Here is a 22,284-nt window from a genome sequence, read left to right as displayed (position 1 = left end):
CAGCAGGCACAGGATCACTGAAACTAGACAGTTGAAGGCTGGGAAAAGAAGAGAAAAAGTGGTAGCGTGATATGGTCGGGTCAGAATTTGGTGTCAACAGCATGAATCCATGGACCCAACCTGCCTTGTGTTCACATCTAAGACTGGTGGTGGTTATGTAACAGAGTGGGATATTGAAGGTAGAAAACATGGACAGCATGTCATATCTAACAAGAGTGCTCTGAGAGCACAATATCCCCCGCTGGCAACTATGCCATAACTCTGGTAAAATGCAACTGAATTGAATGAAATTGCAATATGCGTATTACCGACATATAACAAAGAATCCTACCAAGTTTCGTGAAATTCCTCCAAAAATTGTCAGAGGAGTTGATTTCAGAAGGTGAGTACCCTTCCCGGGGCGGACAGATAGACGGGCGGACATTGCCATGCCATAATTCCCCTTTGGGCCTTTCGGCCAGCAGGGGATAAAACTTTTTGCCAAATTACATGAAATTCCTCCAAAAATTGTGAGGGAAGTTGATTTCAGAAAGCAAGCACACCTTGATGAAATTGCCAACATACAAATTTGTTAATAATCAAGGGCATAATTCTGGTAAAATTTTCCCAAATTAAACAAAATTTCAATATGTGTATAACTGTCATATAACAAAGCCTTTTGCCAAGTTTGGTGAAATTCCTCCACAAATTGTGAGAGGAGTTGATTTCAGAAGAACTTACACCCTCATGAAATTGTCAAAGTACAAGTTATTTAATCAAGGGTCAAAACTCTGGTAAAATTTTCACAAACAAAATTAAATCGCAGTATGCGTATTATCATCATGTAACAAGGCCTTTTGCCAAGCTTCGAGAAATTCATCCAAAAACTGTGAGAGGAGTTGATGTCAGAAAGCAAGCACAACTTCATGAAATTGTGAAAGTACAAGCTTGTTAATCAAGGGCCACAACTCTGGTAAAATGCAACCAAATTGAAAAAAATAACAATATGCGTAGTACCAACATATAGCAATGCCTTTTGCCAAGTTTGGTGAAATTCCTCCACAAACTGTGAGAGGAGTTGATTTCAGAAGTAAAACACACTCTCATGAAATTGTCAAATTATAATTTTGTTAATCAAGGCCTGTGACTTTGGTAAAATGTGACCCAATTGAACGAAATTACAATATGTGTATTACTGACATATAACAAAGAATCCTGCCAAGTTTCGTGAAATTCCTCCAAAAATTGTGAGAGGAGTTGATTTCATTAGGTGAGCACCCTTCCCAGGACAGATGGATGGATGGACATCACCACAACATAATCCCCCTTCGGGCCTTTCGGCCAGCGGGGGGTAAAAAGTGAAGCCACTACAGGTCTAGCGCCCCCGCTGGTTTGCTGATTGCAGTACAATTTTAGCACCACCCATCCCCGTGTATTTGAAGGACAAAATAACCTTTTTGTCATTTCATGTTTCTCGTTGAAATTGTAAGAAGGCATGGATACACATGGGAATTAAATGACTGACAGCTTTTCTGGAAGACACCAGCTAACTTCAGCACAGAATTTACCATCAGACACCTACTTATTAGAACTTTTCTGAACACATGCACTAATACAAATGCTAGGCATTTCTATTAAAAGTGCTACTAGAAAAACATCCAGAGGTTTAATAGGAAAAGGCTACTTTAATAACGCTAGCTACCTAGCTATATAGCCACCATGATAGCTATTTTATTTCAGTAGTAACAACATCCAGACAGCCAGCTATCGAAATCTGAGGAAAACCATTTGTTCATCAGTGAACACATACACTACCAGTAACATTAGGATGGGTTTTATAAGCAAGTGTCCCAAATAATCAATTTTTAACTCACCGTAAACTGCAGGCTGCGGTCTAAAGCAGCTGCTCTTCCTGAAACCATCTGTCGGCGAATTTCCAGTTCATGTCCAAGTGATAAATGTCCTTATTAGATGCAGCCATATTAATGAAGTATCTCCAGCTAAAACTATTTAAGCTCTCTGGATACATGTAAGTATAATTTACTTTACTTATGAAGATGCTCTATGTCTACCAAAGGAGTACGTGTAACTTCACTTTGACTCTCATCTCTACTCTCAAAAGTCACGACTGAACAGATGCTGGAGGCAAATTTGGCAACATGGCAGAGGTATTTTGGCTTCATTTCTATAGAACGGGAATGAATGGAGCCACGACATCTATGGTTTCTACAGTCGATGGGGTGAGGAATATTTTCTTGGTGCATACTGGGCCTGTTAATACTTATTGTCTGTGTAGTGTTCAGCACAGTAAAAAGCAGCAACTATTGTCAGTAAAACATCTTAAAAATTTATACCATGAATATTTAACAACTGGCGGCATGGTGGTGTAGTGGTTAGCGCTGTTGCCTCACAGCAAGAAGGTCCGGGTTCGAGCCCCGTGGCCAGCGAGGGCCTTTCTGTGTGGAGTTTGCATGTTCTCCCCATGTCCGCGTGGGTTTCCTCCGGGTGCTCCGGTTTCCCCCACAGTCCAAAGACATGCAGGTTAGGTTAACTGGTGACTCTAAATTGACCGTAGGTGTGAATGGTTGTCTGTGTCTATGTGTCAGCCCTGTGATGACTTGGCGACTTGTCCAGGGTGTACCCCGCCTTTCGCCCGTAGTCAGCTGGGATAGGCTCCAGCTTGCCTGTGACCCTGTAGAACAGGATAAAGCGGCTACAGATAATGAGATGAGATATTTAACAACTATTCCACGAAATTGAGTCATACATGAGCTGCTATAGTCATGTATGACAAGATGGAGTGGAATAACTGCTTTATTATATCTACATTCACTGGATTTTGAGAAACAGAGCATTTTTATTTTTATTTTTTGCAAATTCGATAAATAAAAGCTTGATACAAAACATCCGACAAAATCATTTCTGTTGAGGTGGACTTCTTAAAAACCTATCGATGGCTGCATGAACTGACTTTAGTGTTTGTTTGTTTTTTTGTCGAAAGTGTCGTCTTGCTGTCATACCCAAGTATAGAATAGCCTTAGACATTTATTTAATTCTTCATTGGACATTTCAGTTCTGTAATTTTCAAACTTCTTTGAGCTTTTGAACCAGTCTGAAAAAATTCAACAAGTTTTAATGCTTGAAGATCAAGAATATAGACAAACTGGCGAAATGACAGTAGTAATTTGTGAAAAATGGCATAATAATTCTTGAAAAAAAATGTTCTTACCATCAAATACTTTCATTCTATATTTTGTTGCTTTTTTGTGTGTTTTTGGGGGGTTTTGTTTTTGAGTAGAGTTTTTATTTCAGCCTCGGTTGGTTCAGAAAAACGCTCCGCCATTTTGTTTTTCTCTACTCACAGTATATAAGCTGATATCCTAGTAGTAGAGTAGCCAGTCAGAGCGTGCAATTGCTCATATCCAGTAAATGTGGATAGAATAAACTTTGATAAACATTTTTATACATTAATACCGACTACAACTATTTTTTGAAGATTTTTTTTCTGCTTCTCTACATACCTCGCTATAGGGCCGAGTAGTTACCTACAATAACACACATTTCCTATCGTCACTGAAAGGTCCTGTTCTCCGCATTAAAACACACGAGGTCTAAATTCACTCCATCCAAACTAACACCCATGCATTTTGTGTGTTTTTCTGCTGTACACTCCAGAGCCACTTCATTTAAATGCTAAGTAGTTTTTTTGCACTGTAACAAATTGTTTATCTGCACACATACCCCAACAGCTAAAAAAAAAAAAACACAGTCTCTAGGGAGCATGTAGGGCACACTAACCTTTAGCGAGGAACATTAGTTAAAATGTCAAAAATGAGGCAGGAGCTGCACAAGCACACAGGGACATTACAAAAATAGCAGAGAAATAATGTCAAAACGCAAATGTAGGTCAATATTGGGGTTTCTCAGTGTTTGGCTGCAACAGCATGCAAACATGTCCTTGTTTTAAAGAAAGGACATTCGTCGACCTTCCCCTCAATGTAAAAGTAACAGAACCTTCCAGAAAACTGGAGCTGTGCTTTTTTTTCCATCACTTGCCAGGCCAGGGCCAAAGCTGTGTTTTTTTATATCTGCTCAAAGCATGTAGCACTAGCATGAACTATGAGTGCTCTGGGGCACAATTCGTAGACTTAATAATCTAGAAATAATTAACATTGTGATGATGTTATTGCAAAGTAATGATGATGTCACTCAAAGTCCTGGAAAATAAGGTGAAGCTGCTGGAAAATAAACTATACTTATGAGCCAAGTTCCATCAGCTCCCCAGCTGTGGCTACAAACAGAAATGCAAATCAGATTATCTTACAGAGCAATTTTTTCATTATGGCTTTGCACAGCAACATTTAACTAGAGTCCATGCTTCTCTGAATTGGGTCTGGCGATGCCCCAGGGCAAAATCACACTAAGCTCCTATTGAGCATTGACTTCTGAGAGTCCAAACTGCTCTGACAGCATTATGGATTTTTGAGAAACTGTTAACTTAGGAGATCAGGTGCTTAACGAACTGCAATTAACAAACGAGTGCAAAGCTCCCATATACCCAACTCCCATACTCAAGCTTAATATAATCTTACTACATAGAGAAAAGACAGTTCCATTTGTATACAGTATATGTTTATACTCTACATGTCCAAAAGTTTGTGGACACCTGACCATCACACCCGTATGTGGGTCTTCCCCAATCTGTACAGCTTTGTAATGCTGTATGCTGGAGAAGTAAGATTTCTCTTCACTGAAAGTACGAGGCCCAAACCTGTTCCAGCATGACAATGCCCCCGTGCACAAAGCAAAGTTCATGAAGACATAATTCGCCAAGCCTGGGGTGGAAGAACTCAAGAGTCCTGACCTCCATCCCACTGAACATGATGAATTGGAACACCAACTGCTCACCGGGTCTTCTCATCTGACATCAGTGCATAATATCACTAATGCTGGCGTGGCTGAATGCGCACAAATCCATAAAGGCATGCTCCAAAATCTAGTAGAAAAGTGGAGGCTACCAGGATTAACCAGAACCACCTTCATGCTAATACCTCTGGTTTTGGAATAGGCATATACAGTATGGGTGTGATGGCCAGGTGTCCACATAATTTTGGTCATGTATTTCATGTTAAATATGTAGTCTTGTTTGTGCTTTATTCTTTGCATTTTTAAATAAGAGATTTAATGGTGCTCTGTGGGATGTTCACACGTTTTTTTTTTAACAAACCCTGATTGATAGAATTTTGAATTTTGTCCTGGACTTTTTTTTTTTTTTTTGGATACATCCTTGGTTTTCAGGGTGCTGTTTGTTTAGGTATGTTCTCTTAATAAATAAATAAATAAATAAATAACTTCGAGTCTTCCAGAAACTGGTGTATTTATATTGAGGTTATGCGACATAAACAAACTCAATCATGTGACTTACTTCTGATGGCAACTAGTTGCACCAGAACTAATTCAGGGGTTTTCTTAACAATGGGGGGTGAATAATTATGCAATTATAAGTTTGTTTGTTTTTTTCTTTTAATGAGTAAATAATGTACATGTATGACATACCGTATAACCCTGATTATGTCCATTTCAATTCCAGATAAAACACGACACAATGTGGACATTTTCCAAGGGGGGTGAATACTTATGCAAGACACTGTGACTTCTTCATTAAGGCTGGCCTATATAATACTTTACTATATAATACTGATATCATAATCAATTACATGACTGTACATTTTTTAGATATTGCGTACAGTATATCTATTTAAAACCTTTTTATAATAATTTCAACACTGTTTGGAAGCATCTGAGTTATTGTTAAAATTTTGCACTGCAATAATACAGATTTGCTGGCAGTTTGTTGACAAATCTGTACATCCTGATGCATATTTTGTATTGCAGAACTGACTTCAAATATCATGACCGTGTATATGTGGAGCTATGGAAATAGAGTTGGAAATTTTTGTCAGAAGTGCACATTAAATGTCAGTGATATCTGTGCATTAATGCCTTAGATAAAGGAAAACAGAAGAGCAGCTGTTTTTCAGGTGACTGAGAATGTCAAGGCAGGACGTGATCAGACTGTTAGCAGTCTGAACAGTCTGTCCACAACCACGTTGAGAGATATTATAGTAGAGTCGCAGTGCATAAACCCCTCATTACAAAGATGAATGCACATCTGAGAGTTCAGTTGTGCAAAAACCACAGGCAGTGGTCTACACAGAGATTAAAAAAAAAAATGTGATCGGGTCAGATGAGTCATCCTTTGCCATATGTGTATGTGTGCATGTGCGAGGTTCATCACAAGAACTGTGCAGTCCTGAATACTGTGCTGGAACCTTCTTGACTAATCACCTTCGCCCTATAATGAAACGATGATGGGAGTGGTCTCTTCCAGGATGACTCCGCTCCCAAGCACAGGTTATGCAGGCTCAGTGAATTTGATGAGCATGAAAATGATGTAAATTATATGTCATGGCCTTCACAGTTGCCAGATCTTAACCTAAATGAACACCAATGAGAGATTTTGGAGTGACGTTAGACAGCACTCACCAACGCCGTCATCAAAACAACAGCTGAGGGAAAATCTTTTGGAAGAACAGTTTTTATTGTTATAATTAGTCCTGGGTATGACTTTCAACTGCAACCGGTGGTGAGTCTCAGGTCCAGGAGGACTTGAATATCGGGGAAAGTGGAGTTACCCCTTAATCACCATTGCTCCCAGGTCCGCTCTGACCCGGAGTGGTAGCACCTGCCTGGGTTCCAGCTATGGGTTAAATAGTACAGCACCAATAAGGTGCTGGCAGCAGGGTGCTTTTCGGGGCAATGTGGCAGATGAACCCAACAGGGTCAATGGCACACCACCTGATGGTATGCAGAAGAGCCACTCAAATGGCCAACGGATGGCATCACTTGGCAAGTCATTTGTCAGTGCAGGGCAACTTCCATACCCGTCAGGTCTGTGACACTTTTGTGCACCACTTGGCATCAGGCCTGGAGGTCCAAAGAGACAACACGATGGGGGCACGACATTGTTTGTCTTACCTTACTGTGCAAGGTGCTTCGTTAGGAGAGGAGAATAGTGTACGAGAGCTCACGAGGCCAGACATTCCATGGCGGCTCGGCCGGGCTGTTTGTGCCGCCGATGCAGGCAACTCTGTCACTCTGGTGCAGGCTTCGCAGCCCATCTGCATTTCTGCACATCCTAATAAACCAGTCATCATCGCTAGTGATGGACAGCCGACGACGATTGTTATAGTAGTTCCAGAGGCGTGTATAATCTATGTCAAGGTGCACTGAAGCACTGATTGTGGCTACATTGTGGCTCAATGTCTTATTAAGGCACTTTCAGAGAGAGAGAGAGAGAGAGAGAGTAAAGGGGACAAGTGAAAGAGATATGAGAAAGATAATGCAATAGAGAAAAGACCAAGAGGCAGAGAGACAGTAAGAGTGAGGCAGGGTAACAAACAGAAGACAGAGAATGAGAGGAAACAAGATCAGAGAGGGAAAAATACAGAAAAAAAGAGAGAGAAATAGACGTAGAGAGGCAAACAGAATAAGAGAGAAAACAATAGAAGGATACAGAGAAAAAGCAAGGGGGTGTGAGAGAACTAGAAAATGAGAGCTATGAGAAAGAAATGGACAGGGTAGAGAGAATGAGAGAAAGAACTAGAAAAGCCACCATCCAACATTTCTATAAACCTCAGAGTGTCGAAAATTCAGTTTCTGATGATTTACAAGTGATAAACTGTCCAGCCTACATATAGTTCTGTGGAATATTGAACAAAAAGTGCTACACTTAACATAAACACAGGGTTTTTTTTTTGTTTTGTTTTTTTACTAATGCTAGCTAATATTATATACGTATAAACTCCAACCACTCTTCAAATAAAATGGTGACACATGAACATTTTCAACACTTCATGGCACAATGGAAACTTTCTCATCTTTCCCAGTTCTTATACATGAAGTACATGGAGGATCGATGTCCAAAACGAAGATGATCAATATAGTTATTCATGAATAATTCTGATTTAACACCGCATTAAATCAAAGTGCTCTATGCAATATGTATGTTATCATTTCTATACTAACAATGAACTTACTTTCTGAAAGTCTCCAGTATCAGTGCTTTCCAAGTATAGTATGTCTCGCTGAAGCCTGCGGGACTGGATGTGGGCAGAGAGAGATGTCACAAACTCACCATATATGGGGGCTATGATGTACAAGGGTTACGGTTAAGATGAGGGTTTGGGTTAGGGTGTATCCTTAGTTGTTACATGGCTGGACGTGGGTTGGGTTGGACATTCAACTCGGCCCAGCCCACATCCAATCCTACAGGCTGCAGCAAGAGCCCTTGCTTTCTAACAGTTCGAGGTAAAGTTGTTCCTCGATGTTTTCAGGATGGAGGAGTTTGTTTTTTGTCTGAGTAACTTCAATAGAGAGAAAAAAATAGAAGACATTGAAGGAACAATTCTTTAGCGCTGTTATACCATAAGAGATAACATGACCTAACTCATTCCACAACATTAACTGTAACTATAAACAGAAAAACGTATAACGTGGTTCTTTGCTTGTGGAAAAACATACTCCTGTTATTGGAAAAGAGTCGACTTTAGGGTGATAAGGGTAACTTTCACGTCACCCCATCATTAACTACAACCTCAATTCCAAAAAAAAATTGGGCCAAACTGTAAATAAAAACAGAATGTGATAATTTGCAAATCATGGAAACCCTATATCTCATCTCATCTCATTATCTCTAGCTGCTTTATCCTGTTCTACAGGGTCGCAGGCAAGCTGGAGCCTATCCCAGCTGACTACGGGCGAAAGGCGGGGTACACCCTGGACAAGTCGCCAGGTCATCACAGGGCTGACACATAGACACAGACAACCATTCACACTCACATTCACACCTACGGTCAATTTAGAGTCACCAGTTAACCTAACCTGCATGTCTTTGGACTGTGGGGGAAACCGGAGCACCCAGAGGAAACCCACGCGGACACGGGGAGAACATGCAAACTCCGCACAGAAAGGCCCTTGCCGGCCACGGGGCTCGAACCTGGACCTTCTTGCTGTGAGGCAACAACGCTAACCACTACACCACCGTGCTGCCCCCAAAACCCTATATTTCATTGAAAATAGTACAAAGACAACATATCAAATGGAGAAACTGAGAAATTTGATTGTTTTTTGAAAAATATATGCTCAGTTTGAATTTGATGTCAGCAACGCATTTCAAAAAAGTTGGGACAAGGGCATGTTTACCACTGTGCTGCATCACCTCTACTTTTAACAACACTCTGTAAATGTTTGGGGACTGAGGAGATCAACTGCTGTAGTTTTGAAAGAAAAATGTTTTCCCATTCTCGCCTGATATACAGTTTCAGTTGCTCAACAGTTCGGGGTCTCCGTTGTCACATTTTGCACTTCATAATGTGCCAAATATTTTAAATGAGAGAAGTCTGGACTGCAGGCAGACCAGTTTAGCACCCAGACTCTTTTACCACAGAGCCATGCAGTTTTAATATGTGCAGAAAGCGGTTTGGCATTGTCTTGCTGAAAGAAGGAAGGCCTTCCCTGAAAAAGATTTTGTCTGGATGGCAGCATATTGCTCTGAAACGTGTGTCTGTCATTCAGCATTAATGAAGCCTTCCCGAATGTACAAGCTGCCCATGTCATGTGCACTAATGCACCCTCATACCATCACAGATGCTGGCTTTTGAACTGTGCACTCATAACAAGCCGGATGGTCCCTCTCCTCTTTAGCCTGGAGGTCCATGATTTTTAAAAAGAATTTCTACTTTTGATTTGTCAGACCTCAGGACAATTTTTCACTTCACCTCAGTCCATTGTTAAAGAGCTCGGGCCCAGAGAAGGTGGCGGTGTTTCTGGATATTGTTTATATCTGGTTTTAACTTGCTTTGTGGATGCAGTAATGAACTGTTTTCACAGACGATGGTTTTCTGAAGTGTTCCTGAGCCCATACAGTGATTTCCACTACAGACACGTGTCTGTTTTTAATGCAGTGCCGCCTGAGGGCCTGAAGATCACAGGCATCCAGTGTCAGTTTTCAGCCTTGTCTCTTGCATACAGAGATTTCTCCAGATTCTCTGAATCTTTTAATGATATCATGTACTATAGATAATGTGATCCCCAAATTCTTTGCAATTTTACATTGAGGAACGTTATTCTTAAATTCTTGAAGTTTGCCCATGCAGTCTCTCACAGAGTGATGAACCCATCCCCATCTTTACTTCTGAGAGACTCCGCCTCTCTGGGATGCTCTTTTTATATCCAATCATGTGACTGACCTGTTGCCAATTAACTAAATGGGGGGTTAGCATTACACAACTTTTTCAGTCTTTTGTTGCCCCGTCCCAACTTTTTTGAAACGTATTGATGTAATCAAATTCAAAATGAACATATATTTTTCAAAAAACAATAAAATTTCTCTGTTTCAATATTTGACATGTTGTCTTTGTACTATTTTCAATGAAATATAAGGTTTACATGATTTACAAATTATTGCATTCTGTTCTTATTTACAGTTCACACAGCACCCCAACTTTTTTGGAATTGGGGTTGTATTTTCCTGTAACAGCATTCCCTGTCATTTTTTTAGGCTGTGACTTAACTCAGCTATTACTAAGAAAGTAGCTAGCTAGCCTGGTTAGCTAATGGGGGCTCTAATCACACCTGCATTTTGTATTATGTTGATGATTTATGGGGAAAAAAAACCCTCAAAGTGAGTAAATTTATTGGTTTAAGTCATGGATATTTTGATCATAATTCCTGTAGCTATTAAGTGTAGCCTAACATTAGAAGCTTCCTTCTAACTGCTTGTGGTTAACTCACGTTTACTGCTGGAAAACATCTGTTGTTGTTGTTGTTGTTGTTTTGAAAGGTATACAAGCCAAACATAATATACATAATATATAATGTAAGCAAGAACAGTGCATATCTATATAAGCTTCTCTGGCAATAAATAAATAAATAAAATGCTAAACATGGGTTTGGTTGTTGTCATCTTTGTTTGTCGATTGTACAGATTGCAACCAAAGACTGACTGGCTCACTTACATGTCAATCAAGCAACTGCAAATGACCGTAGGAGCCTGGAGCAAGAGGAAGAGATTTAGATGATCGAGAACTAGATACGGTTACGACTACATAGCCTATTAGTCTTATCCTTATCCAGAAGTGCTATTAGAGAATGAATGAACCAGTTAATTAGCGTCTGTTGTTTGCAGTTGTTTAGCATTTCAGCGAGCACAGTGGAGCAAGCACATAGGACGCTGTCTACATAAATCCCACGATCTGTGATCATTTTCTGTAATACTTAAAAGAGCTATGGAATAAAAGTGATTCAAATGATTTCACAAAACAGCATACATAATGTATTTTGTAGTTACTGAAAATCCAGGATACTTCCATATATTGTCTTGAAAATAGTGGCCAATAATTTATTTTAGCATAAGGTGCATTTTACAGTAAGGTAATGATACATTTAAAACATATAATGATTAGGCTGATTAGGCTACTATTTTAGTAATTTAAAGTTTGACAGCAAAAAAATAATTTATGACTGAATCATGAAACATGATTCGGTGGAACAAACTGCAACATATCAGTCTTTCTGGAATGAATCTTTTAAATGAACTGAACAAAAAGTACTTGTTCATCTAAGGCCCTGGTCACACTACAGTTCGTGATGGGTTTGCGAATGCTTGGCAATGAAAAATTGGTAACATTGCCACCAATCGTGCAATACATGGCAAATGTTCGCCGAGGTTCGTGAGTTTGTTGTTGTTGTTGTTGTGTCTCCGCCTCATGAGTGGTGAAAACTGTCCCGAAAAATTTCAGTGCACGCACTGAAATCTGGTGGTGATGTTTTTGTCGGCAAATTAAGCAGTGAATACTCGCAGATGGGGTTGGGAATACTTCCTGAAGCTCGGGGAACCTTTGCTGAGCCTCTTGAGATGTATTTGTATCGAATCCATGTCCCTGATGCTTGCAGGAGCTTCATTAACACAGCAGCTCGGCAGAGCCTAAGCTTCACCAAGACTTAAAAAGTGAATTTACATTTGGGGATCCGTCAGAGCATGTTGTGTGCGCGCTTGGGACCCAGTCATTATGGGAAACACCTGATGCTGATTTGAGTGCAATCAGCATGCACATATATGGACGCTGTTTTCACAGAGATTTTGAAGTATTGTGTCAGGTATGCGGCGGTAGACAGATCCAAGCACTAGAAAAGTGTTTATTAGCAGGCGTGATATTTACAAAAACAAAATACAAATGAAACCAAAAGCAGAGTCATGAACATGGCTAGAAACAAACATGACAGTGATAATGATAATACTTCGCAAAATCTCTGTGTCCTTATATGCACGTGCTGATTGCGCTCAAATCAGCATCAGGTGTTTCCTATAACGACTGGGTACTATGAGCGAGCGTGGCTGCTCAAGTGCACGAAGGCATGACAGTCAAGTGTTCGTCTGCTGTGTGACCATAACTTTTAGCTCATATGTATATCGCCATGCATCGCCACCCAAACACCTCATTTTCGTCAATAACCCATCGCAAAGCATCGCAAGCTGTAATGTGACCGTAGCTTAACTGAATGAGAATTCTCATCTCTACTTGCTTGATACAGAATGGCTACCATGACTGGACTCAACCATTAAAAGTGTCATAGAGGGGAGACTACAAGAAAGTTGACATAATACTATACGAAAGATACACTGCTGTTGGTGTTGCATCTAAAACTGGTCTTTATATTCTGTCTTGAAGTGTTTATGCAACAAAAATAAATTGTTCCATTGAACCCCCCCCCCCCCCCCCCCCCCCCACCGGTTCTCTCTCATTGGACCCGTCCTTCCTTGCTTTTTTAAATCTCCCTTCAGTTTGTTTGACTCCTGGCTTCTATTCGATTCACATTTGTTTACACTTACAAACCAGCAATTTGCAAAGCAACACAGCTTCCATTTGTAATTTGCATAAAGTTTAAACCTGTTTTTCTTTGTTTTTCTATGTTTACCACTCTCTATCCCACAATCCCTGCCTCACTCACTTATTCTCCATTAATAATGAATGAGCATCAAAGTCACTCAGATGTCTCAGTGACAGAAAAAGGATTTTTTATTTTTTTTTTTACACGTGTCATGTTCGTTAGTGAAACTGACCCAAGGATATATTCGTGCTATTGAAGATGCCATCGTGGGTTCCCCCCCTTGCTCTGACATTTTTATTATACAACTTTGCAGACTATAAATGTCTTCTATGCATCCATCTGTGGCATGAATATAGAGCATCCTCTTTTACAGCAAAGTAATGAAATGGACATTGCATGTGGGTCAGGCTGGAGAGAAAGCTGCATAAAGCTGGATTAACATGACTAAGCTGAGTTTAGCCTCTGTAGATATCTGATACATTCAGATTTGGGGTATTTCATCGGATTAAAACAAGTTAATGTGATTGCATGTTTTGAATAGAAGAGATACACAAGTTTGAAGCCAGGTCTGTGAACAAGTTCATCTCATCTCATCTCATTATCTCTAGCCACTTTATCCTGTTCTACAGGGTCGCAGGCAAGCTGGAGCCTATCCCAGCTGACTACGGGCAAAAGGCGGGGTACACCCTGGACAAGTCGCCAGGTCATCACAGGGCTGACACATAGACACAGACAACCATTCACACCTACAGTCAATTTAGAGTCACCAGTTAATCTAACTTGCATGTCTTTGGACTGTGGGGGAAACCAGAGGAAACCCACGCGGACAACATGCAAACTCCACACAGAAAGGCCCTCGCTGGCCACGGGGCTTGAACCCGGACCTTCTTGCTGTGAGGCGACAGCGCTAACCACTACACCACCGTGCCACCCCACACCTGATCATGCAATAAATAATCAACACTAAGTCTGGACATGGTGGATATAATGTTATGATATGATGTTATTGTGTACATAAAAGCACAATGAGCCACTTCTCTATAGCTATCAGTACACTGAAAACAACTATGTTACTCATTGTAACTGATTGAAATGATTTTGTATCAGGTTTTTTTTCATCCTTTTTTCACAAATGAGTGAACTAATAAAGGCCCTTGTTGGTGCCTGTTAGCAAAACAAGAGCACAAGGGTCTATAATGTAGAGTGTATGGTGTGATACGAGTGCCACATCATACATCCCTAATCAGCACTAAAACGGAGGAGTGGAAAAGTGTGTGTACTGACTGAAATGGCTCATTCAGCTTGACCTGTTAAAGAATATCAGAACTGAGTCGAAGGAAATATACAAATATAAATCAATAAAGTCTGCACACATTTCAATTAGGGATCCATGTAAGCAAACAACCAAATGAGGAAAGGAAAAAGATAATCAATAAAGAAACAAATGAAAAGAGATGGGGAAGGTACTGTACAACCCCGATTCCAAAAAATTGGGACAAAGTACAAATTGTAAATAAAAATGGGATGCAATAATTTACAAATCTCAAAAACTGATATTGTATTCACAATAGAACATAGACAACATATCAAATGTCGAAAGTGAGACATTTTGAAATTTCATGCCAAATATTGGCTCATTTGAAATTTCATGACAGCAACACATCTCAAAAAAGTTGGGACAGGGGCAATAAGAGGCTGGAAAAGTTAAAGGTACAAAAAAGGAACAGCTGGAGGACCAAATTGCAACTCGTTAGGTCAATTGGCAATAGGTCATTAACATGACTGGGTATAAAAAGAGCATCTTGGAGTGGCAGCGGCTCTCAGAAGTAAAGATGGGAAGAGGATCACCAATCCCCCTAATTCTGTGCCGACAAATAGTGGAGCAATATCAGAAAGGAGTTCGACAGTGTAAAATTGCAAAGAGTTTGAACATATCATCATCTATAGTGCATAATATCATCAAAAGATTCAGAGAATCTGGAAGAATCTCTGTGCGTAAGGGTCAAGGCCGGAAAACCATACTGGGTGCCCGTGATCTTCGGGCCCTTAGACAGCACTGCATCACATACAGGCATGCTTCTGTATTGGAAATCACAAAATGGGCTCAGGAATATTTCCAGAGAACATTATCTGTGAACACAATTCACCGTGCCATCTGCCGTTGCCAGCTAAAACTCTATAGTTCAAAGAAGAAGCCGTATCTAAACATGATCCAGAAGCGCAGACATCTTCTCTGGGCCAAGGCTCATTTAAAATGGACTGTGGCAAAGTGGAAAACTGTTCTGTGGTCAGACGAATCAAAATGTGAAGTTCTTTATGGAACTCAGTGACACCGTGTCATTCGGACTAAAAAGGAGAAGGACGACCCAAGTTGTTATCAGCGCTCAGTTCAGAAGCCTGCATCTCTGATGGTATGGGGTTGCATTAGTGCGTGTGGCATTGGAAGCTTACACATCTGGAAAGACACCATCAATGCTGAAAGTTATATCCAGGTTCTAGAGCAACATATGCTCCCATCCAGACGACATCTCTTTCAGGGAAGACCTTGCATTTTCCAACATGACAATGCCAAACCACATACTGCATCAATTACAGCATCATGGCTGCATAGAAGAAGGGTCCGGGTACTGAACTGGCCAGGCTGCAGTCCAGATCTTTCACCCATAGAAAACATTTGGCTCATCATAAAATGGAAGATACGACAAAAAAGACCTAAGACAGCTGAGCAACTAGAATCCTACATTAGACAAGAATGGGTTAACATTCCTATCCTTAAACTTGAGCAACTTGTCTCCTCAGTCCCCAGACGTTTACAGACTGTTGTAAAGAGAAAAGGGGATGTCTCACAGTGGTAAACATGGCCTTGTCCCAACTTTTTTGAGATGTGTTGTTGTCATGAAATTTAAAATCGCCTAATTTTTTTCTTTAAATGATACATTTTCTCAGTTTAAACATTTGATATGTCATCTATGTTCTGTTCTGAATAAAATATGGAATTTTGAAACTTCCACATCATTGCATTCCGTTTTTATTTACAATTTGTACTTTGTCCCAACTTTTTTGGAATCGGGGTTGTATTAAAAGCAAGCAAGAAAGAAAGAAAGAAACTGGGTAATAGACAGACAGAAAAAATAAACACAAATGAAGTGAGATGGAGAGAGTGTTTAAGTTAGGAAAGGAACTAAAAAGAAAGCAAATAAGAAAGTGAGCAATAAAGATAGAAATAAAGGTTGTGTTGTGTGTTGGGTCTTGTGCTGTGTGTTGTGTTGTCTGTTGTGTTATGTTGTGTTGTGCTGTGCGTTCTATTATGTTGTGCTCTGTATTGTGTGCTGTGTGTTGTGTTGCATGTTATGCTGTATGTTGTGCTACGTGTTGTGCTGTGTGTTGTGCTGCGTGCTGTGTTGTCTTGCATGTTGTGCTGTATGTTGTTATGTATGTTGTGCTGTTTGCTGTGCTATGTGTTGTTTTGTATGTTGTACTGTGTGTTGTGCTGTGTTTTGTGTTGTGCTGTGTGTTGTGCAGCATGCTGTGCTGTCTTGCATGTTGTGCTGTATGTTGTTTTGTATGTTGTGCTATGTGTTGTGCTGGGTGTTGTCTTCTACTGTGTGTTGTGCTGTGTTTTGTGTTGTGTTGTGCTGTGTGTTGTGATGTGTGTTGTCTTCTACCGTGTGTTGTGCTGTGTTTTGCGTTGTGCTATGTGTTGTGCTGTGTGTTGTCTTCTACTGTGTGTTGTGCTGTGTTTTGTGTTGTGCTGTGTGTTGTGATGTGTGCTGTGTTGTCTTGCATGTTGTGCTGTATGTTGTTTTGTATGTTGTGCTGTGTATTGTCTTGTACTGTGTTGTGTTGTGCTGCGTGTTGTTTTGTGTTATGCTGTGTGTTATGCTGCACATTGTGTTGTGTGTTGTCTTGTACTATGTGTTGTGCTGTGTGTTATGCTGTGTCTTGTGCTGTGTTTTGTGCTGTGCTGTGTGTTGTGCTGTTTGTTGTGCTGTGTGTTGTGCTATGTGAGGTGTATTATGCTGTGTGTTGTGCTGTGTGATGTGTCCTGTGCTGTCCATTGTGCTGTATGCTGTGCGTTGTGCTGTGTGCTGTGTGGTGTGGTGTGCTGTATGCTGTGTGGTATTCTGTGTGTTATGCTGCATGCTGTGTGTTGTGCTGCATGTTGTCTTGTACTGTGTGTTATGCTGTGTGTTGTGTTGTCTTGTACTGTGCGTTGTGCTGTGCTATGTGCTGTGTGTTGTGTGCTGTGTGTTGTGTGCTGTACTGTGTGCTGTGTTGTGCTGTATGCTGTGTTGTGCTGTGTGCTGTGTTATGTGTGTGGTCTTTTACTGTGTGTTGTGTTATCCTGTCTGTTGTGTTTTGTGCGATGCTGGGTTGTGTTGCATGTTGTCTTGTACTATGTGTTGTGCTGCGTGTTGGGATGTGTGCTGTGCTGTGTGTTGTGTTGTCTTGTACTCTGTGTTGTGCTGCATGTTGTGCTGCGTGTTGTCTTGTACTGTGTCTTGTGCTGCACGTTGTGCTGCGTGTTGTGCTGTGTCTTGTGCTGCATGTTGGGCTGTGCGTTGTGCTGTGTGTTGTGTTGATATGCTGTGTTGTGCTGTATGTTGTACTGTATGCTGTGTGTTGTGCTGTGCAGTGTGTTGTGTTGTGCAGTGTGTTGTGCTGTGCTGTGTGTTGTGCTGTGTGCTCTGTGCTGTGTCCTGTGCTGTGCTGTGTGTTGTGCTGCGTGCTCTGTGCTGTGCTGTATTTTGTGTTGTGCTATGTGTGTTGTGCTGCGTGTTGTTTTGTATGTTGTACTGTGTGTTGTGTATTGTGTTATACTGTGTGTTGTGCTGTACGTTGTGTTGTGTGTTGTCTTGTACTATGTGTTGTGCTGTGTCTTGGTCTGTGTGTTGTGCTGCGTGTTGGGCTGTGTGTTGTGTATTGTCTTGTACTGTGTCTTGGGCTGTGTGTTGTCTTGTAGTGTGTGTTCCTGTGTGCTGTGTTGTGTGTTGTCTTGTACTGTGTGTTATGCTGTGTGTTGTGTTGTGTGTTGTCTTGTACTGTGCTATGTGCTGTGTGTTGTACTGTGTGTTGTACCGTGTGCTGTGTTATGTATGGTGCTGTGTGTTGTCTTGTATGTTGTACTGTGTGTTGTGCTGTGTGTTGTGTTTTGTGTTACGCATTGTGCTGTGTGTTGTCTTGTACTGTGTGTTATGTTGTGTATTGTCTTGTACTGTTGGTTTGTGTTGTGCTGCACTATGTGCTGTGGGATGTGCGTTGTACTGTGTGTTTTGCTGTCTATTGTGCTTTGCTGTGTTATGTGCTGTGTGTTGTCCTGTGTTGTGCTGTGTGTTGTGCTGTATGCTGTGTTATGCTGTCTGTTGTGCTATGCTGTCTGTTGTGCTATGTGTTGTATGTTGTACTGCGTGTTGTGCTGTATTTTGTGTTGTGCTGTGTTGTGTGTTGTGCTGTGTTGTCTTGCATGTTGTGCTGTGTGTTGTACTGTATGTTGTACTGTGTGTTGTGCTGTGCGTTGTTTGTGTTGTCGTGTTGTGCTGTATTATGCTGTGTTGCGCTATACTGTCTGTTGTGCTGTGTTGTTTTGTATGTTGTACTGAGTGTTGTGCTGCATTTTGTGTTGTGCTGTGTGTTGTGTTTTGTGTTATGCTGTGTGTTGTGCTGCGTGTTGGGCTGTGCATTGTGTTGTGTGTTGTCTTGTACTATGTGTTGTGCTGCATGTTGGGCTGTGCATTGTGCTGTGTGTTGTGTTGTCTTGTACTGTGTCTTGTGCTGTGTGTTGTGCAAAGCGTTGTGCTGTGTGTTGTCTTGTACTGTGTGTTATACTGTGTGTTGTGTTTTGTCCTGTTGGTTTGTGTTGTGCTGTGGGATGTGCATTGTACAGTGTGTTGTGCTGTCCATTGTGCTGTGTGTTGTCCTGTGTTGTGCTGTGTGCTGTGCTGTGCACTTTGTTGTGTGTTGTGTCGTGTGCTGTGTGTTGTGCCGTGTGCTGTGTGTTGTGCTGTGTGTTGTATACTGTGCTGTGCTGTGTGTTGTGCGCTGTATATTGTGCTGTGCTATGTGCTGTGTTGTGTATTGCGCTGTGCCCCGTGTTGTGCTGTGTGTTATCCTGTGTTGTGCTGTGTGCTGTGCTGTGCGCTGTGCTATGCTATGTGCTGTGTGTTGTGCTGTGTTGTGTGCTGTGTTGTGCTATGTGCTGTGTGTTGTGCTGTGTTGTGTGCTTTGTGTTGTGCTCTGCTGTGTGTTGTGTGCTGTTCTATGTGTTGTGCTGTGTGCTGTGTTATGTGCTGTGTTGTGTGCTATGTGCTGTGCTATATGCTGTGTGTTGTGCTGTGTTGTGTGCCGTGTGTTGTGCTCTGCTGTGTTGTGTGCTGTATGTTGTGCTATGTGCTGTGTGTTGTACTGTGTTGTGTTGTACTCTGCTGTGTGTTGTGTGCTGTGCTCTGCTGTGTTGTGTGCTGTGCTATGTGCTGTGTGTTGTGCTATGTACTGTGTGTTGTGCTGTGTTGTGTGCAGTGTGTTGTGCTATGTGCTGTGTGTTGTGCTGTGTGTTGTGCTGTGTTGTGCTGTGTGTTGTGCTGTGGGTTGTGCTCTGCTGTGTGTTGTGTGCTGTTCTATGTGCTGTGCTGTGTGTTGTGTTATGTGCTGTGTTGTGTGCTATGTGCTGTGCTCTGCTGTGTTGTGTGCTGTGTTGTGCTCTGTGCTGTGTGTTGTGCTGTGTGCTGTACTACGTGCTGTGTGTTGTGCTGTGCTATGTGTTGTTCTATATGCTGTGTGTTGTGCTGTGTTGTGTGCTGTATGTTGTGCTATGTGTTGTGTTATGTGCTGTGTTGTGTGCTGTGTGTTGTGCTATGTGCTGTGCTCTGCTGTGTTGTATGCTGTGTTGTTCTATATGCTGTGTGTTGTGCTGTGTTGTGTGTTGTGTTGCGTGCTGTGTTGTGCTATGTGCTGTGTGTCGTGTGTTGTTCTGTGTGCAGTGTGTTGTGCTGTGTTGTGTGCTGTGTGTTGTGCTGGGTTGTGTGCTGTGTGTTGTGCTATGTGCTGTGTGTTGGCTGTGCTCTGCTGTGTTGTGTACTGTGTGTTGTGCTATGCTATGTGCTGTGTGTTGTGCTGTGCTATGCGCTGTGCTGTGTTCTGTGTGTTGTGCTATGTGCTGTGCTATGCTCTGCTGTGTTGTGTGCTGTGCTATGTGCTGTGTTGTGTGCTATGTGCTGTCTTCTGTGCTATGTGCTGTGTGTTGTGATGTGCTCTGCTGTGTTGTGTGCTGTTCTATGTCCTGTGTGTTGTGCTATGTGCTGTGCTATGCTCTGCTGTGTTGTGTGCTGTGAGTTGTGCTATGTGCTGTCTTCTGTGCTATGTGCTGTGCTATGTGATGTGCTCTGCTGTGTTGTGTGCTGTTCTATGTCCTGTGTGTTGTGCTATGTGCTGTGCTATGCTCTGCTGTGTTGTGTGCTGTGTTGTGTGCTGTGAGTTGTGCTATGTGCTGTCTTCTGTGCTATGTGCTGTGTGTTGTGCTATGTGATGTGCTCTGCTGTGTTGTGTGCTGTTCTATGTCCTGTGTGTTGTGCTATGTGCTGTGTGTTGTGCTGTGCTGTGTGTTGTGCTATCTGCTGTGTGTTGTGTGCTGTTCTATGTGCTGTGTGAGCTGTGCTGTGTTGCGTGCTATGTGTTGTGAGTTGTGCTGTGTTGTGTGCTGTGTTATGTGCTGTGTTGTGTGCTATGTGCTGTGCTCTGCTTTGTTGTGTGCTGTGTTGTGCTATGTGCTGTGCTCTGCTGTGTTGTGTGCTGTGTGTTGTGCTATGTGCTGTGTGTTGTATGCTGTGCTATGTGCTGTGTGTTGTGCTGTGTGTTGTGCTATGTGCTGTGTGTTGTGCTATGTGCTGTGTGTTGTACTCTGCTGTGTGTTGTGCTGTGCTGTGTGTTGTGCTATGTGCTGTGCTCTGCTGTGTTGTGTGCTGTGTGTTGTGCTGTGTTCTGTGCGGTGTGATGTGCTATGTGCTGTGTTGTGCTGTATACTGTATGTTGTGCTGTGTTGTGTGCTGTGTGCTGTACTCTGCTGTGTGCTGTATGTTGTGCTATGTGCTGTGCTCTGCTGTGTTGCGTGCTGTGTGTGTGTGTGTGTGTGTGTGTGTGTGTTGTGCTATGTGCTGTGTTGTGTGCTGTGTTGTGCTATGTGCTGTGTGTTGTGCTGTGTTGTGTTGTGCTATGTACTGTGTGTTGTGCTGTGTTGTGTGCTGTGTGTTGTGCTGTGTGCTGTGCTGTGTTGTGTGCTGTGTGTTGTTCTATCTGATCCAGTACTAATCACAGCATTTCAGCTCAGTATTTCCCCTATGTTAATACTCTGTTTCAGCTTGGTACATACCAAGCAATCTCTCTCTCTCTCTCTCTCTCTCACACACACACACACACACACACACACACACACGAAGACAGATTAGAGCCAAGCAGGATTTAATGCAAAACAAGTGACTAAAAGTGAGCAAAATAAGTTTCTATCCAAAGTGAATAAAGAAACAGTAAGACGCTGTGAGGCTTTAATGAGAAAAAGCTGTTGTAATGAAACACATTAATAATAAAACACATTAATAATAAGACCCATTAATAAGACCCATGCCTGTTATTTTGGTAAAATGTGTGCCACTTTCCCATCAGCACCATTCAGATAAAACAGCTCCTAAGCCCAGATGCAGACACAGCTGGACTCGCAGTAAACACGCCGCTCTAAAACACTTTACACTGTTACTTTCATTCTCTGGTCAGTGAAGGAAATCCGCGTGCATGTGAGAGCCGGATGCGCGCGACACGCTGGGCTTTATTTCAGCCTCTGCGGGAACATGTTCAGCTCTCCATCCAGATGCTGCCACAAACATCAGTGAGCAAATCTCAGAGATACAAACCCCAAACTTACCCCCAGTTTCTTACTCCTGATCCTCACGTAGCCCTGCTTCACTATGTCGTTGAAGTTGGACGCCATTGAAAGATTTGATTTTTTTTAAAATTATTATTATTATTATTATTATTCCACTGTTTCACTCGTTAAGTCTGAGAGAAGTGGGAGAGCAGCATCCAGTGGCTCAGACAGCCGGCTCGGCCCGTACCATCTCCACACAGAGAGGGGGAGCTCACCGAGTCCGTCCAGCACCACCCTCTCCTGGACCATGCCATTACGTCTACATCAGAGTATTATTAATAATAATAATAATAATAATAATAATAATAATAATAAAGCTTTAGAAAATAAATGTTAAAACATAAACAAATAAATAAATGAATGAATGAATATCAGCTGACTGAGATGAAAACTCTATGATATGATATGATACAAGAGGACATGTTTAAAGTACAAAACATAAA

The 22,284-nt window shown here is 41.7% G+C and overlaps 1 protein-coding gene across 2 annotated transcripts in view; it reads right to left on the bottom strand.

Annotated features, from left to right (window-relative positions):
* Positions 1–21,904, bottom strand: part of dok6 (docking protein 6) — a 141,103-nt gene extending 119,199 nt beyond the window's left edge. For both annotated transcript variants that reach the window (XM_060899985.1, XM_060899984.1), the window contains exon 1: positions 21,839–21,904. In XM_060899985.1, the coding sequence (XP_060755968.1) occupies positions 21,839–21,904 (66 nt within the window). The remainder of the gene's footprint in view (positions 1–21,838) is intronic.
* Between the last annotated feature and the right edge of the window lie 380 nt (positions 21,905–22,284).

The sequence above is a fragment of the Neoarius graeffei genome, chromosome 19, assembly GCF_027579695.1.
Source record: "Neoarius graeffei isolate fNeoGra1 chromosome 19, fNeoGra1.pri, whole genome shotgun sequence".
Taxonomy (NCBI): Eukaryota; Metazoa; Chordata; class Actinopteri; order Siluriformes; family Ariidae; genus Neoarius; species Neoarius graeffei.
The sequence above is the reverse complement of the archived record's forward strand: the minus strand, read 5'-3'. Positions and strand labels throughout refer to the sequence as shown.